Source organism: Musa acuminata, chromosome BXJ2-4, assembly GCF_036884655.1.
Source record: "Musa acuminata AAA Group cultivar baxijiao chromosome BXJ2-4, Cavendish_Baxijiao_AAA, whole genome shotgun sequence".
Taxonomy (NCBI): domain Eukaryota; kingdom Viridiplantae; phylum Streptophyta; class Magnoliopsida; order Zingiberales; family Musaceae; genus Musa; species Musa acuminata.
This window is the reverse complement of record NC_088341.1, coordinates 23,284,387-23,303,662: the sequence shown is the minus strand read 5'-3', so window position 1 is coordinate 23,303,662 and position 19,276 is coordinate 23,284,387. Positions and strand designations below refer to the sequence as shown.

The 19,276-nt window shown below is 42.7% G+C and overlaps 1 protein-coding gene across 1 annotated transcript; it reads right to left on the bottom strand.

The window, feature by feature from the left end:
• Positions 1-47: 47 nt before the first annotated feature.
• On the bottom strand, positions 48-2,081 carry LOC135610135 (uncharacterized). Its single transcript, XM_065104249.1, has one exon. It carries the CDS (start codon positions 2,013-2,015, stop codon positions 114-116), a length of 1,902 nt encoding a protein of 633 aa, XP_064960321.1. The 5' UTR covers positions 2,016-2,081; the 3' UTR covers positions 48-113.
• Positions 2,082-19,276: the final 17,195 nt, after the last annotated feature.

Here is a 19,276-nt window from a genome sequence, read left to right as displayed (position 1 = left end):
TGCAATGCTACTTGTGATCTAAAAGTATCGCATGTCAGGCTTGTGGATACAAAATGGACGTGGATATTGTACCCCTCCTCGAAACTGTACTTTGTGCTTGTGTAACAAAATGGCTACCTCTCGAAGCCTATGTAACTTTGTGCTTCATGTCCGTATAGCTGCAGCTGACGAATGGCTCTCGGGAGCAGCTCCTCGAGGGAAGGGTGCCGTGCCACCGCTATGCGGCGGACGGATTCCAGCGTCAGCAACACCCTCTCTCTTTCCAAAGCTTCATGTCTCGGCACGTGCGACGCCAGGCAGCAGAGCAAGACTAGCCCTGGCAACTGGCTCTTTTCACCCGGCCTCAGCAGCCTCATGAGGGGCCGCACGCCCTCCAACTCCACTATCGCCGCCGCGTGCGCCACGCAGAGGTAATTGTCCGGGCTCGCGAACTTCCCCAACGCCATGGCGGCCTCTGCAGAAACGTCCGAGTCCTGGTTGCCCAGCTGCGCCACCAGTGGCCGGAGCACACGGGCCTCGCGCGCCGGAAAAGTCCTTGCCAATGACCCTAGAGCCCTGATGGCGACTGCTTGCACCGACGGGCTTCTCCCCTGCTGTGCCAGCCGGAGGAGCTGCTCCACCACCGACTTCGCTACAGAGGAGTTCTTCTTGAATGCCGACCCCCGGAGGTCGGCGTCGGACTCCGCAGCGGCCGCGATCTCCATCACCGTCCTGAGGCAGTTGAGCTGGAGCTGGTCCTCCTCCGTCTCCATGAGCTTGGCAAGGCAGAGCAGCCCGACGGTCTCGGTCACCTTGCGGCTGCTTTCGATGGAACCTTTGCAGAGCATCCACAGGGCTTCCGCGCACGCAGTTTTGAGCTCGAGCTTGGCTGCCGGGCTCTCGTCGACGTAGCCGCCGCCATGGGCGAGGGAAACGCGAGAGCTTCGAGTCGAGAGGGACGCTGTCATGGATGGGGGTGGCCCGGTGTTAACGTCGTCGCCAAGCGGGACATCGGAGGAGAGGAGCGCGACGAGGGGAAGAATGGCGTTCTCCCTCGCGAACTCCTCACAGGCGAGGGCGTCCAATGCCGCCATGCGGGAGATAAGGGACGCCAGCTGAGACTGGAGCCTCGTGGAGGTCGAATCGGAGAGGGTTTGGACGATCACGGGGATCGCGAAGGCGTCGGCGACGGTGGAGATGAGCTCACGATCGGTACAGAGGTTGGAGAGAGCCGCGGCGGCGGCGGATTGGGAGGCCTCGTCGTCGCGGTCCTCGAGGAGGGCGAGGAGCGGCGGCACCGCGCCCTCGTCGACGATGACCCACCTGTTGCGATGGCCATCGCGGGCGAGGTTCGCGAGGGATTGGGCAGCGTCCGCGCGGTCGGAGGGCCGGGATGCCATCTGGATCGCCGCGACGAAGGTCCAGACATAGGACAGGACGGGGTCGGTGGCGGCGATCGGGGGGAGGCTGAGACCGACGCCCACGGAGGCGGCGTCGCCGCCTTCGCCGTCGTCGTAGGGGTAGAGGGAGAGGAGCCAGCGGAGGTCTGCGAGGGAGGCGTCGAGGTGGGCGAGGGCGCGGCGAAAGTCAGCTGCACCGGTGGCGGCGAAGGGGATGAGGAAGCGGAGGAGCGCCGCGGGGGAGGGAAGGAGGAGACGGCGGCGTCGGCGGCAGCGGCGAGCAAAGGAGATGGCGCGATCGAGAGAGCGGTCTGCGGAGGCGGCGACGCGGCGGACGGGGGCAGAGTAGGGAGGCTGGTGGGGTAGAGAAGAGAGGCGGCGGGCCACAGCGCGGAGGACGGCGGCGATGAGGTCGGCCCGGTGAGTGAGTTGGGAGCACTCGGCCCTCCACGAGTCAGCGTCGGCGGCAACCTTCTTGAGGCGATCGGCAAGGGTGATTAGCCGGGAGAGGTCTTCTTCGACGGTGCTTTCTCGTCGACGTCGTCCTCCTCCTCCTCCTCCTCCTCCTCCACCGGAGGGTCTGATTGCGCCGCCGGTGATCTTCCTCGTCTTCGTCATCTCTGTAGAAATTTCCATCCTTCTATATATATATAGGTATAGTATTTGGGTGAGAGGAGATCGGAGAACAACTTCGAGGAAACTTCGTCCTCGATCGAACTCCATTCCTTGGAGCTTTGTTTCTATTTCTTACGTTGACGTCTCCGTGTGAGGGGTTGGAATGGAAACCGAAAGTGTTGACGCGCAAAACGGAAGCACGTTGTGGTGACCGAATCACCCTGGTAAATTTTTTTAGCGTGACGTGGCTTTCTGCGAGACTGTGCAAGCGGGGCCCACTCTACTTCAAGGACGGGGACGCAGGTCAACTTGCCATCGTCGACCTTCTTCGTCAAGCGGGGCCCACAATACAATTCGTCATAAATATTGGGAAGAATAAGTGCATCATTCGATCGATCGGTCGTGTAATCATAGGTTTGAACGCAGAGATTACAAAATAATAATAATTTCCCAAGTCGACCCTATGAGGCTGAGTTAAGCAGTATCGTTGGTGCCATTCCTAGTTTTGTTTGTAAGGTCGAGTCCCGCTTCATATGTCCGTTAGCGTGAATGGTGGTCACATATTGAACGATTGTTTACGTGTCATATCTCTCATATTATCTACCCCATCGTATTGAAACATACCAAGTGAGGTCGAGACATAATGAACCATACAGTAGGTTATCGACTATATTATGGAATGATGTTCCATGTCTAAACTAGCTACATCATTGTTTTCTTGTATTATGTCATTGTCATTAGATATTTTGTGACCGATTCGATCACATCATTATTGAAGAATATTTCTAGACTGACTTGATCTCGTATTATCGCAAGATATTTTATGATTGATCCGATCATGTCATTGTCGCAAGATGCTTCGTAACCAATTCAATAGCATTATCATCACATGATGCTTTATGACTGATTCAATCGTGTCATTATTGTAGGATACTTCATGGTTGATTCAACCGTGTTGTCATCGCAAGATGCTTCACTGTCGATTCGATCACGTCATCCTCTCATGATGGTTCATGACTTATTCAATTGTGTCATCATCAAGAGACAACTATTCAATTGGTTCATGATCGCATTGGTATTGAAAATTATCTCGCACATTATTCATTCTTGTCACTTTAAATTCTAGTTTGCATAGCAAACCTGACGATGGATTAGATCTGCTCGTGTAAGCCTCATTAACACATCGATTTCCCTCGAGCCTATTGCTTCAACCACAAAGCCTGATTTGATTTGATCTGATTATTGGCACTCGCAATGATTGCCTAATAGATTATTTGCATGGCATAATGTTAGAGTTTTAGGTAAGTTATCAGTCCAACCATTAAGGATTCAGGAGATGCTGCTTAAGTTGATAGAGGATTTGGACAAATGCCGAAGTAAGCAAATGTACTCAGAGTGAGCCAATTCGAGAATGCACCTTGACATCATGGTAAATACCAAGAATTGTTATGTGTATCATTCGACCATCAAATGGTCGTGTAATCATGTGTCGGATATATCAAATCAGCTTTTCCATCAATGTTGTATGATCACTCTCATAGGTTCGAGTTGACATCCTCATAGGCACACGTCACTTAGCTCGCAAAGACATCCCACTTGACGTGTTGATTGAGCAAGAATACAGTGTCGACCAAATGGAGGCTATGTATTAAGCATGTGAAAGTGACGTGTCAACAATATGTGGAGGACACGACATGTCGATAGTTACCTACATGTCATATCTCCTATATTGTATAACATACATGTTGATATAACCAACAAAAATAAATAAGATATATCAATGATATAGTTAACAAAGTTGTATACATTTATGCTCAAAAGATTTGATACGCTGATAGAAGAAATGAGGGAATATATTATCAGTCAATCATCATTCGATAAGTAGCCATCATGTGGAGTCCTTGGTGAGAGAAAAGAATCGAAGTTACCATCTATCAGTCTGCCCGTGTGGATAAGAGTCCAAGATAGATAGTTTGGGGTTGTCTCCCACTTATCACCCACGTGGATAAGACACCAAGAAGGGGTCGTTAGGATGGTTATATGCTGTCTCCCCTCCAAGATCAAGTATAAAAATACATCCCCAACACAACACTTACGAGATCTTTATTTCTTTTGATGACTCATGCCTGTATTTATTTCGGGTTATTAACTTGAGTGTCGAAGGAATCAAGTCAAGAAACCTTTCTTGACCTTGGTCTTCACGTAGGAAACACTTCAAGAGCTCGACGTTTCTACCTCGAAGGCACTGGACCCTATACATATGGGTTTAGACTATGTCTGGGTTGACTAAAATATTAACGACTCTTTCTTATAATATTTTTGGTACTAAAAGGAGGACATGATGTCATAGGAACGTCCACTTACCAACCCTCTCAACGAACACTTGAGCGAGGAGATTTTGCCCCCGATCCATAGTACTATCACTTGGGGGGGTGTGCAGTAGCTACCCTTTTCGCACATGGATGTGTCCACCTTAGTTCAAAAATTGATGCGATACTCGCGTCTGTTCAATAACCCAAGCCCCTCTCGGCCCCCAAGGTGATCTCGAGCCACCTACTCATCCCTGCTAAGGTGTTCTTGAACCTCACTCAGTAGGTGTATATGCTAATAGGCATGATGCAAGTGTAGGAAAATCTAGGGACGACATCACATGTGTAGCGGAATAACATAAAACAAAAATCCTAAATTTCTTAAAAGATGTTCGTCGCCGTGTGAAGATTAATGCGTAAAAACCCGCAAAACTGAAAACCATGTGTGAGATAGTTGTGTTACCTAGGGAGATCATATATTCCTGGATTCCTATAGATCTGTGGGAGAGGATGAAGGAGGTCAAGTGCCCTCCTCTCTAGCGGTGATACACACGATAGGGGCTGTGAAGGCGCTCATCGAATTGCTACCCAAATCTACACACCTGCTATATGAGGAGGAGAAGGGGAGAGGAAAATAAGAGGTGACAACCAACAAGCCTAACCTATGACCCTTTGGTTCTCTCTTATTTATAGAGGCTCCCTATCAACTTAACCATAATAAATCTTGCCTTATTGGGTATTGGATATTCATCCAACTACCTAAGTCTCTTAGATTATTGGATCTTTATCCAATAATATCTTATTAGCTTTTATTGGATCTCATATATAAGATCCAATAATTTAGGGGCTTAATGGATATCCAATAAAATAAGGGATCTGGCGGATATCTCATATCTGAACCTTTACTCGTAATAACACCTACCATATGTGTGACCCTCTAGGCCCAATATCGATCTGACCGTGAGTGATACATATCAGAACTCTTTCTAGCTCAGTGAAGTATTATCTTTATAATAATTCACTCGACTCATCAATTGCGGACGTACTATGCTACTACGTTGTAGTCCCCAAATGATATAAGGGAATCCAATCCTTTGGACCTATTTGCCCTTAGTTACCGTCTACATATAGCCTCTCATCTATCTAATATCCTAGAGACCATACACTGAGCATGGTGCTGTCAGGCCTATACGGTTTCTCCCCGAGTCTCGCTCTAATCGAATTCTCCCGGAGAACTCTTTCTCTCTCAATCCGAATGACATTGGACAAGGATTTGTTTGAGCAAGAATATATGAGATATTCCCCTCATAATACTGAGAGCAGATGATCATCTATCGACACTCAATAACCCTCGTAAGGTTGGCTACCACTCCCGATAATCAATTGTACTTGATCTAGAACTTCCAAACCTATAAGTTTGGTATCAAAAATTGGAGTACTCATACAGGACATCCTTGGTGTCTTAAGTCTAAGGACCATGTGCACCATTGGGATGACGGAATCGATGTCTGACAATGAGGTATCATCAACCATCCAACATTCCGTGAGCGGATCAATCAGTGAACTCATTCTCTAATGAGCACCTGCACTATAGCCCTAGTGTCCTCAAATGAGCAATTATGAGACCAGCTGCCTCTATCATATGGATGAGGATACATCACACAAGTCTGTCTGGTTTTCTCGATGTCCCTCTCGAATAACTTATGACCAGGATTATTTAGGGTCTATGTTTAGAGGTGAATCGATCTCATTATCATGTTTTCATCATAATATGATTCGTATTGCACAAATCCATGGACATCACAATATATTTATACATCAAGTAATATAAGTAAAAAATTATCATAAAAATAATAAGCGAAAAGATTGTGTGTCATGTCACACGTGCCATCATTCACGTGATTGATTTGTAGGGCACCTATGACTAACAATTTTCTACTTGACCTAAAGCCAATCACCTATGTGTCTAATCCTCATCAAACACTTGTGATGCTCAAAGATAATTTAAGGCATTGGCTTTGTTAGTGGATTTGTAATGTTATCTTCGGATGTAACTCTTTCACTACTATACCTCGGGCCACGATCTCTCTAGTAAGTTGGAACATCCTCAAAACACTTTTGATAAGACCCGGGTTCCCTTATTTGAATAATCGCCTCATAGTTATCGCATTATAAGGGAATCGTCTCCTCGTTACCAAGAATGACTCCTAGATCTATGATGAATTTCTTCATCCAAACTCTCTCCTTTACTGCCTCTACCGTAGCAATGTACTTCGCCTCTATGGTCGAGTCAGTAGTAGTATCTTACTTGGAACTCTTCTAGCATATTGCACCACCATTCAAGGTAAACACATACCCTGAATTAGACTTGCTATCATTGACATCAGATTGGAAACTTGAGTCCATGTAGCCCTCAACCCTGAGGCTACTTCCTCCATATACCAGTAAAAGATCCTTAGTCCTTCTTAAATACTTAAAGATACATTTTATTACTTTCCAGTCCTCTAAGCCTGGATCCACCTAATACTTGCTCTTGACACTTAGAGCATACGTTATATCAGGCTTGGTACATAGCATAACACACATGATAAACCCCATCATTGAGGCATAATGTATTTTATCCATGTTTGTCATTCCTTCATGAGTCTTTAGGGACATACTCTTAGAAAGTGATATCCTATGTCTCATAGGTACGAGACATCTTTTAGAATTTTCATGTCAAACCTTTTGACAATGGTATCTATGTATATAGACTAGGATAAGCCAAACATCCTCTTAGATTTATCTCTATAGATTCGAATCCCCGATATGTAGGATGCTTCCCCTAAGTCTTTCATGGAGAACTGTCTAAATAGCCAAGTTTTTACTATGGAGAGCATTCATATATCATTCCCAATGATTAGGATGTTATCCACATATAACATCAAGAAGGTGATAGCGCTCCCACTTACCTTCTTATACACACAAGGCTTATCTTCGTTCTTAATAAAGTCATAAGATCTAATCGCCTTCAAATCTTATGTTCTAACTTTGGGAAACTTGCTTCAATTTATAGATGGACCGAAGTAACCTGCACACCCTATTTGGACTTTCTTTAGACATGAATCTCTCAAGCTATATTATATACATCTTCTCCTCGATGTTGCCATTGAGGAATGCGATTTTCACATCCACCTATCAGATCTCATAAACATAGTGTGCTAAAATAGCTAATATAATTCAGATGGATTTTAGCATAGCTACGGGTGAGAAGATTTTGTCATAGTCAATACCTTGCCTTTGACGATACCCCTTGGCCACTAGCCTTGCTTTATAGGTCTCTACATTTTCTTCTACTTCAATCTTCTTCTTGAAGATCCACATGCAACCAATGAGTATAATACTCTCGAGTGCATCAACTAGGTTCTAAACATTATTGGAGTACATGGAATCTATCTCAAAATTCAGGGTCTCTTGTCACTTCCTAGAGTCTATACTCATAATAGCCTCCTCGTAGGTCTGAGGATCAATATTTTCAACATCCTCTCCTTTGATATGTCTCACATATCTCTCAGGAGGATGAGGTACTCTACCGGACCTACGTAAAATCGAAACTTGTGTGTTAGGTACCTGAATAGACTCGGGCTGTGGAGTAGTATTGGAGCTAGATTCTCCAACCTCGCTCAACTTTATCATGCTCCCACTGTCTCCGCCAAGAATGTGTTTCTTCTCAAGGAACACTACTCTCTTTGTTACAAAGACCTTTTGGTCCTCAAGGTGATAGAAATAATACCTATAAATTTCCTTAGGGTATCCCACGAACTTGCACTACTCCATCCTGGATTCCAACTTATCGGGGTTGTGTCTCTTAACATAGGCAAGATAACCCCAAATCTTAACAACCTTAAGATCATGCTTTCTCTCTTTCCATATCTTATATGGTGTACACACTATCGATTTAGTCGGAATTCTGTTTAGAAAGTAAGCTACGATATCTAGAGTATATCCCCAGAACGAGAAGGGTAAGTCAACAAAACTCATCATGGACTGCATTACGTCTAACAGTACATGTTTCCACCTCTCGAATATATCATTGAACTGAGGTGTATAAGAAAGTGTCCATTGGGATAGAATCCAATGGTTCTTAAGAAACTGGGTGAATTATGTACTCAAGTACTCACCTCCTCAATCTAATCAAAGAGTCTTGATGCTCTTTCCAATCTGGTTCTTCACTTTATTCTTATATTCTATAAATTTCTCAAAGGCCTTGGACTTGTACTTCATCAAGTACACATGTTCATACCTTAAGAAATTATCAGTAAAAATAATGAAGTAGGAGTAACCACCTATGGCATGAGTTGACATGGGACCACATACATCACTATGTATGAGTTCCAACAACTTAGTGGCTCTCTCTCCAATTCCACAAAATGAAGAGTTGGTCAATTTTTCACGAAGGCAAGACTCGTAAGTTGCATATAACTCATAGTCGAATGAATCTATGTATCCATCCTTTAGCAACTTTTGAATTCTTCCCTCATGGATATGACCTAACCTACAATGTTACAGGTATACATTGTTCACCCCATCTCATTTTCTCTTAGACTCACTTACATTTATGATATGTGGAGCAATGTCTAGTATAAACAAACTATTATGCAATGTTCCTTACGTGATGATCTTATCATCTAATGATATTGAACAAACATTGTTCTCAGAAACTAATTTATATCCACTAACTATCAAACATGAAATGAAAATAATGTTTTTGATAATAGAAGGAATAAAATAGCATGCATCCAATGCAATAATAGCTCCACTAGGCAGATGTAGGATGACCTCTGCTAGTCATAGGTGCCCTATAAGCCAATAACATGAGTGATAACACGTGTGACATAACACAATCTTTTTACTTATTATTTTTATAGTATTTTCTCACTTTATATTGCTTGATATATAAATATATTATGATGTTCATGGATCTGTGCAATGGGAATTGGATCATGATACGATCACGATAATAAGATTGATTCACCTCCAAGCACAGACCCTAAATAATCTTGGTTATAGGTTACTCGAGAGGGACATCGAGATAACCGGACAGACTAGTATGCTGTATACCCATTCATATGATAGAGGTGGGTGGTCTCAAAGTTGCTTGTGTGGGGGCATTAGTGCTATAGTGCAGGTGCTTATTGAAGAATGAGTTCACTGATTGATCCGCTTACGAAATATTGGATGATTGATGATACCTCATTGTCAGACAACGATTCTGTCATCCCAACGATTCTCTATCTAATAAACTCTCATTGGATCTTATTGGATCTCGTCCATAGGATCCAATAATTTAGAAGCTTATTGGATATCCAATAAGATATGGGCTTCGACGGATATCTCATATCCGAACCTCTATTCATCGCAACACCTACCATCTGTGTATGACCCTCTAGGCCTAATATCGAGCTGACCGTGAGTCATACCTGTCAGAACTCTTTCTAGCTCAGTGAATTATTATCTTCATAATAATTCACTCGACTCATCGATTGTGAACGTACTAAGCCATTACACTATAGTCCCCAGATGATAGAAGGGAGTCCAATTAATTTGACCTATCTATCCTTAGTTATCGTGTACCTATAGTCCATTATTCATCTAATATCCCAAAGATCATATATTAGACATGGTACTGTCAGGCCCATACAGTTTCTACTCGAGTCTCGCTCTAATCGGATTCTCCCGGAGAACTTTTCTCTCTCAATCCGAATGACTCTGGCCAGGGATTTTTCTGAGCAAGAACACATGGGATATTCCTCTCATGACACCGAAAATAAATGATCTTATATCGACACTCAATAGTCCTCGTAAGGTTCGATACCACTCCCGATGGTTGGTTGTGTTAGATCTGGAATTTCTAGGCCTATAAGTCTAGTATCAAAGAATAGAGTACTCATACAAGACATCCTTGGTGTCTCAAGTCTAAGGACCAAGTACACCACTAGGACAAGATAATCATTGTCTGACAATGATTTATCATTAACCATCCAACATTCCATGAGTGGATCAATTAGTGAACTTATCCTCTAATGAGAATCTGCACTGTATCCTTAGTGTCCCCTCATGAGCAGTTATGAGACCGGTTGCCTCCATTATATGGATGAGTATATAGCACACTAGCATGTCCAGTCATTTTGATATCCCTCTCGAGTAACTTATGACCAGTATTATTTAGGGTTTATGTTTAAAGGTAAATCAGTCTCATTAGTATGATCTCATCACGATTCGATTCCCATTGCACAGATCCATAGACATCACAATATGTATAAGCATATATGCAAAAAGCAATATAAAGTAATAAAATATCAAATAATATAATAAGCAAAAAGAGTGTGTCATGTCACACACGCCATCACTCATGTGATTGGCTTGCGGGCACCTATGATTAGCAAGCGGTGGTACCACCCAGACATAGTCTCCTAGACTATGTCAGGCAGTGGTACCGCCTAGTGTCAATGTGTTAGGCGATGGCATTATTAGACTCTGCGGTGGTATCGCAAAGTGTCAAACTCACAAGCGGTAGTATCGCTAGTACCTCAAAAACCCGGGGATTTAAATTTTGGCTCTAATTTTTTAAGCTATTTGGGTCTATAAATACCCCACAAATTTTTGCTTAGAATACACATGAAAGTAGAACAAAAACTCTATGATTCCAAGGTTGTAATATCTTAAAGTGTAGACTCCCTCCTCGTAGAGCTTAGTGATGGTCTTAAGGGAGGTGTGTGAGGGAACACTTGTAAAAGAGGGTGTAAAGGTTTTCTCCCGAATCTGTCAAAAGGAGAAAGAGTTGTAAGAGGGTAGTTGATCTTCATCCATTGACAAAAGATCGTTAGTGAATGTTGGTGGCCTTGACGGAAGAGGAATCAGGAGTGGACATAGGTCGCGATGACCAAACCACTATAAAACTCAGTTTGTATTTTTATTTCGTTGTTTACCTTTATTGCAAACTGCTTTACTTGCTCATTAAATTCTTACGAATATTTTTAAGTTAAACATATTTCTGATACGATTTTATCGAATGAGATTTTCACGAATCGACGTAACATTTATGAAAGCACTAATTCACCACCGCCCCCCCCCCCCCTCTAAGTGTCGATTTCAGTCCTAACAACGAGCAGGTATTAGGTAGATCTAGGCTTGGAGTATTGGAAAACAATAAAGTGTATTCTTAAGTACTTGAGAAGGACTAAAGATCTTTGACTAATATATGAAGTTAGTAGCCTCAGGGTTGAGGGCTACACGGACTCGAGTTTCCAATCTGATATCGATGACAGTAAGTCAAATTCGGGATATGTGTACTCCTTGAATAGAGAAGCAGTATTCTGGAAGAGCTCCAAGCAGGATGCTATTGTTGACTCGATCACAGAGGCAGAATATATTGTTGCAGCAGAGGCAGTAAAGGAAGTCTAGATGAAAAAGTTCATCATAGATCTAGGAGTCGTGTCGGGTAACATGGAGTCGATTCCCTTACATCACGACAACAACGGAACGATTGCTCAAGTGAAGAAACCCATGTCTCATCAGAAGTCTAAGAACATTCTAAGGAGGTTCCACTTGATTAGAGAGATTGTGGCCCAATGAGATGTAGTAGTAGAAAGAGTTTCATCCGAAGATAACATCGCAGGTTCACTAATAAAGTCATTGTCTCATATTGTCTTTGAGCGTCATAGGGGTCTGATGAGGATCGGACATATAGGTGATTGGCTTTATGTTAAGTGGAAGATTGCTAGTCATAGGTGTCATACATGTCAATCATGTGAGTAATGACAAGTGTCATAGGTACCCGCTCCTCTAAGCGACCCATTTTTCCTACATCTCCATGACCGTTTTCCCCCCAAAACGGTCGCGCATGTTGGCTGCCCATAATGCAGCCCTACTAGGTCCCCCACGTTTGTTTGCCAAGTGTTTCTATGAGTGCTTGTCCTACTCTGATACCATCTGTCATAGACTTAGCTAGTTTTGCCTAAATCGTGCGGCACCCTTACGTGTCCGTCCGCAAAGGTTAGCCTTCCTGAAACCTCCTAGGGTCCCTTAGGACATATAAAAGAGAAAACAGGTTAGAGAAAGTACCTTACTCGGGATTCACAAGCAAACATTTTAGAGAACACTTCATAACCAATGCAAATTACAAACATACTTTACAAGTTCTGAACGGTCGTATAACAAATGATTCAAAATGGTCCACTACAAATCGAAATCTCCCACAAGTGTTCACATGACGCAACCTTTATTTACAAGCCTAAAATGACCACCAAACTCAACTAAATTGGGGTTGTTAAGCCTTCGACCATCCCTCTACATATTGTGCAAAGTATGAACAAACCAAAAGACATGGACATACATGAGTATTACATTAAATTCCTTATTTATAGTTTTGTCCGTGACAAGACGATATAGGAGAATCCAATCTTTTAGACTTATCTATCCTCAATTACCATGTACCTATAGTCTCTCATCCATCTAATATCTCAAAGTCTGTATTCTGGGCATAATGTTGTGAGGCCTACATGGTTTCCCCTTGAGTCTCGCTCTAATCGGATTCTCCCGAAGAACTCTTTCTCTCTTAATCTGAATGACTTTGACCAAGGATTTATTTGAGCAAGAATACATGAGAAATTCCTCTCATGATATCGAGAATGGATGATCATCTATCGACACTTAATAACCCTCATAAGGTTGGTTGTCACTCTCGATGATCGGCTATACTAGATCTGAAACTTCCAAATCTATAAGACTAGTATCAAAGAGTGGAATACTCATACAGGACCTCCTTAGTGTCTTAAGTCTAAGGACCAGGTACACCACTAGAACGACAAAATCGCTGTTTGATAATGAGGTGTCAACAACTATCGAGCATTCTGTGAGTGGATTAATCAGTGAACTCATTCTCCAATGAGCACCTGCACTATAGCCCTGGTGTCCCCACACGAACAACTATGAGACTAGCTGCCTCCATCATATGAACGGGTATATAGTCTATCCAATGAGCACCTGCACTATAACCCTAGTGTCCCCACACGAATAATTATGAGACCAATTGTCTCAATCATAAAAACGGGTATATAGTTTGTTCGATTATTTCGATGTCTCTCGAGAGTAACCTATAACCAGGATTATTTAGAATTTGTATTTAGATGTGAATCGATCTTATTATCGTGATCTCATTATGATCCAATTCTCATTGCATAGATCTATAGACATCATAATATATTTATATATTAAGCAATATAAAGTGATAAAATATCATAACAATAATAAGTGAAAAGACTATGTGATATCACACGTGTCATCACTTACGTGATTGGCCGTGATTGGCTTGCAGAGCACCTATGACTAGATACACACATACTAGACATAGTAGGTGTGATTATTTAGTAGGCGCATGTGTGTGTGTGTGTGTGTGTGTGACATAATAGGTGACATAATGTGTGTGTGTGTGTGTGTGTGACATAATAGGCGCGGTGTGTGTGTGTGTGTGTGTGGCTTGCAGGGCATCTATGACTAGGTACACACACACTAGACATAGTAGGTGTGATTGCTTATACACCTACTAAACACACACACACGCTAGACATTGTGTGTGTGTGTGTGTGTGGCTTGCAGGGCACATATGACTAGGTACACACACACTAGACATAGTAGGTGTGATTGCTTATACACCTACTAAACACACACACACGCTAGACATTGTGTGTGTGTGCGCGCGCGCGCGTGTGTGCGCCCGCGTATGCACGCCCGTGTGTGTATGTCTAGTCAGTGTATAAGCAATCACACCTACTATGTCGAGTGTGTGTGTGTGTGTGCATGTGCATGCATGCGTGTGTGTCTAGTAAGTGTATATGCAATCACACATCATATAAGTAATCAAATCAGATGATCTTGAACTATAGCCTAATGTGATCTAGCTCGAGCCAATGGCCCAATCACTCACATCATGATCTATTTGTGCATTGATGCATCTTCATGCCATATGATCATCCATCTTATCTTCATCGGTTCTGCTAGCATCTCAATGCATCTCCATACGTCATGATCGTCCGTCTCAACCTCATCGGTCTCGTTGTTACTTTTACGCTCCCGTCGTGCCCCCTTATATAATTACGACATAATCATAAGCATGTGGCCCTAGAATAAAAGAGAAGATATGAAGGCACGTAGGCTCCAATAATAACAATAATCACATCACATACACATATACATCATATCACACGATATATGATCATCTGTCTGCATCATATATCACATGTATACATCATCATGTAGGACTACTAGATGATGATGATGACGATGATGATGATAATAATAATAATAATAATAATAATAATAATAATAATAATAATAATAATAATAAATATTTAATTAATTATTTTATAGAGTTTTGGGTTACCTTACCCTAGTGTGTCCCATGCGGCCAGGAAACCTTGGCTGCTAGGGTCACCCCTATAGTCAGGAATCCCTAGTCGTAGGATAGTGTTGGGTGGCTAGGAATCCCTAGCCCCTAAGGTCCTCTCTGTAGCCAGGAAACCTTGGCTATAGGGCAGCCATGGGTGGCCAAGAATCCCTAGCTGCTAGCTTGCTCCATGCGACCAGGAATCCCTAGCCGTATGGACACCTAGGCGGCTAGGAAACCCTAGCCGTCAGGGGTTCCCCTTGCAGCCAAGAATCCTTGGTTGTAGGGGCTCTACCCTACTTGGCCGAGAGCAGCATGACTGCTTTTAGTCTACTGCAAGTGGCCAGGCCGACACCCTCTTCTAGGGCTCTTGGCCAAGGCTACAAGTAGCCTTTTGCTGCTGACCTATAAGGCTACAACAGTTGCTGCACTTTCTCCCTCTTTTGTGTTGACAATTTTGACATAAAAAGGTCTCTCTAAAACACCTTTTAACAAAGAAAAGAGGTGCAGTTTCAGATTTTAAAACTACAAGAAAAAATCATAGTGATCACGCAAAAACAATTCTATGTAATTCATCAACACACGTAGTTTAAAAACCAATCGATCGCACAAGCAACTTAGCTCTGATACCATTGTTGGGAAACTTGGACAGAGTATCACATGCGTAATAGACTAAAGGAAAAAAAAAATCTTAGATTTTCCAAAAGAAAAAGGGTTTATCATCATGTGAAGATTGATGCATAAAACAAAACGAAAAACCAAAATCGCACATATCAAGTGAGATTTGTTATATAGGGAGATCGTATATCCTTGTCAAATCTCATATCTGCAGGAGTGGATGAAAAAGATCAACTGTCATCCTCTCTAGCGGTGATCCACACGATAGATACGACGAAAATGCTCCTCAAATCGCTACACGATCTTTCTTTCCGCACATGCGTGCACACACACTTGCAATATCAGTCTAAAAGATCATCAATATGTTGGTCTTCTATATTTCTTATTTAAAAGCTCAAAAAGTTTTAGTAAGGTTGCTCGTCTACAAGCTTTTTTATATTTTTAATATTTAGAGGTTCAAAGAATCCGACAGATTTTGGTAGATTAGCCAAAGTAAGAGCGTATAAGGTCATCCATATTTCTTTATAATGTCGATCTTATCGGTGACAGCTTCATGCATAATTGCGCATCATCGAGCTAGTCATAATCCAGCAAGTTGAATATGATAATTTAGGATGACCACTCTTCATTTTGTATCTTGCAAGACAACCCTTCACCATCAACCGGATATGTTACTATTTTGTTAGATGTAATAGATGACTGACTAATAAATGAGTGTGCACATGATAAGACCTAAGGTATTATCATAAAAGAAAGAAGAATGAGATGATCACTTCGAGAGAATCGACCTCCTTGATCACTTCGAGGGGATCAGCCTCTTAGGGTTTGTTCATAGACTGAAATAATATTTCATTGATTGATTACCAAAAAGAAAGGGTTACATCACTATTTATAGAGTTCCACCAGGACTCTTAATAATAAATAAATATTAAATAAACCTCTACTTGACTCTAACTGAACTAAACAGACTCAATAAACATTATTCAAAGGCTTATAAAAAGGATCCAAACAATTCCTCCCTCTTCAAAGCAGTCTTGTCCTCAAGGCTGAGCAGCATCAAACTCGAGGAGCTTCTCTTTCAGTACTTCAGTCATAGGCTATCTATAGCGCATCACAACCCGTTGATCAAGTAAATATGGTCTCCACTTTTTGATAGTGTAAGTAACAGGTCGATCTTTCAGTGTAGTAATCATTGTAAGAAACTCCTGGCCCTATATAATCAATTTTATCTTTGAACATTTGCTATCACAAGTTAAAATCCGTCCATCAATGATCTTTACTTCGAATCTGTCATAACCTTCAATGTGGTGGACTAATCGGTCAACAGTCTCACTGCCTATAAAATTGTTAGTGCTATCAGTATCAATTAAAACTATAACATACTGATGTTCCAAAGTTTCGCTAACTTTCATAGTTTGCGGGTTAGAGTAGTCGGTTAATGCATGCATTGTATGTATAGTAGGTTCAACATCTTCATTAGAATCTATACCTTCATGATCGGAGTCCACATTCTTAGCTTTCGGTTCCTCTCCAATTAGTTCAATCATCAGAAGTTGCCCTTGTTTACATCGGTGCTTCATACTCCATTTTTCATCGCAATGCCAGCACAAACCCTCCGCTGATCTTTCTTCGAGTTCTTCTCGGGTTAGTCTGCGAATGTTAGGATTTCGATTGGGAGTAAATGGGGTGGGCTGCTTGCTAATCACCTATTTATTGGCACCTCTGTTTCGACGATATTCCATGCTGATTTTTTCCTCACGCAAGCATGCAAATGAAATCGTAGCTATCATAGTGCGAGGTTGACGAGCCTTAACTTCACAATAGATCTCTAGAATAAGCCCTTCAATAAATGTACCCAGAAGTTATCGTTCTGACCAATCTCTAGCTTGATTTGATAATTTTTCAAACCTACTCTGATATTCCAACACTGTAGAAGTCTGACGAATTTTGACGAGCTGTCCATCAACATTCTCATATTCGGATGGGCCAAAGCAAACAAGAAGCTCTCTTTTAAACTGCTCCCACAAAGAAACTCCGTGGCAAGTTTTATACTAATAGTACAATTGGATTGCATCGCCATCGAGCTAGATTGAGGCCACTTCTACCTGGGATTCTTCTAGGATTCTGTGAAAACGAAAAAAAATTTCCGCCCTAGAGATCCAACTAGTCGGATCTCCATCTTCCCATCTCAGAAATTCTACCTTAATCCGTAGATAGTTTATGTCACAATCTTGGGGCCCTTTTCCTGTATTTTCAGATTTGTGCAACGTAGAACTTAAGCTCCTATCTTGTTGAAATTTGCTGAGGCTCTCCAGTAAGCTCTTTTTGAAATCATTAGGTGTTTCTTGTAGCCGTTTCTCAATTCTGATTTCCAATGCTTCCATATATGCTTTCACTGAGTTATCGGTGGCCATTGCGTAAGACTGCAAATCTGTAATCTCAGCTCCTATTTCTAGTGTCGGTCAAGGGCATCAGCACTGTCGATGCAAAGTTGCCAATGAGGTGGACACCGAGGGCAGTGCGGCATATTGAATCTCGTATTTTGATGATGAAACCACTTGATATGTGTTTATGATTTAATCTACGTTTTTGAGTGATGCAGGATGCTTCGATCAAGATGAGACAATTAAAGCAAGAAAATCATGTTATGCCGGAGAAACATGTCAGAAGATTAGACGTTGGGCTAGTGGATCGGTCAACGTATCGACAGAAGGCTTTGAGCCGTGGATTTGGGCATCGGGCCAAGAAAAGCGGAGATTGTGCCAAGGATATCGGAGTTGCGGAGTCAACTAGCCGATTAGGCAATAGGCTGCAAGAGAGGACGATGCGCCGAAGAATCGGACGAAGCGTCGAGGGACCAATGACATGCTGGACAATTTGATTAATTGCTTAGGATTAATTGTCTCGATCGAAGTTTTATTTTAAGTGTGCATGATTAACTACGATAGCTTGAAGATATAAAGCAAGTCTACCAGAGTCAAGTTTGATGGGTGTTCAAGAGTCCGCCGAGAGTCCGAAGATTCGTTGGAAGTGCTGCTGGAACCAACCGAGAAGAAATCAGGGACTTGCCGAAGTTTCAGAAGTCTACCGGAGAGATCATCGGAGGTTCGTAGAGATCACCGAGAAGGTTCGGTTACTTGCCAAAGACTCGCTGAACTCGCCACAAGACCGGGAGCCTGCTGGGAGTCCGCCGGAAGAAATCTGAGGGTGTATCGGAAGTCCGCCAGAAGTTCATCGAATAGCTCGCTAGAAGGAAACTCGACGTTGCCGGTTAAAAACTTGCTTAGGACTATGTCTTAATTTCATAGTTTACATGTAATTAGGGTTAGGATTAAGGGTTAATCCTATAACCCGGTTATGGGCCAATTGGGCACAAGTTCGGACTGGTTTGGGCCAAGTTTGGAGCCCAACCAGTGAGCTGAAATAGTCTAGGCAGTGGCACCGCCAGACTAGGCGGTGGCATCGCCCAGAACCCGAGAGTTCCGACAGTGGCACCGCTAGCAAACTACTGGATTAGGCAATGGCACCGCCCAACACCCGAGAGGACTAGGTGGTGGCACCGCCAGTACACTATCAGTGTTAGATACTAACAGGCGGTGGCACCGCCAGCACCGGGAAACCCAAAAGCAATTCAAATTTGGAGCCCAAATTTGAATCCTCTTAGGGCCTATAAATATCCCTCAATTCTCAGCAGAGAATACAACCTTTGAGAAGTTAGAGATTGAGATAAAGCCTTAGCAGAGTCTTTAGCAAGTCTTGTTTTCAATAGCTTAAGTGTTCACCTCCCTCTTTCTCTTTGAAAATCTGTAAGAGTGTGAACCACTTGTAAAAGGTTGTAAGAGGGGTATTTGTCCTTCCCCTTTAAAGTGATTTGCTAATGGAAGTTGGGAGCCTCATCGAAAAAGGCTTCGCAAGTGGATGTAGGTCATTTT

What these genes read in the sequence shown, in the direction of transcription:
- LOC135610135 (XM_065104249.1), bottom strand. Translation starts at nt 2,015, where the DNA reads ATGGAAATTTCTACAGAGATGACGAAGACGAGGAAGATCACCGGCGGC.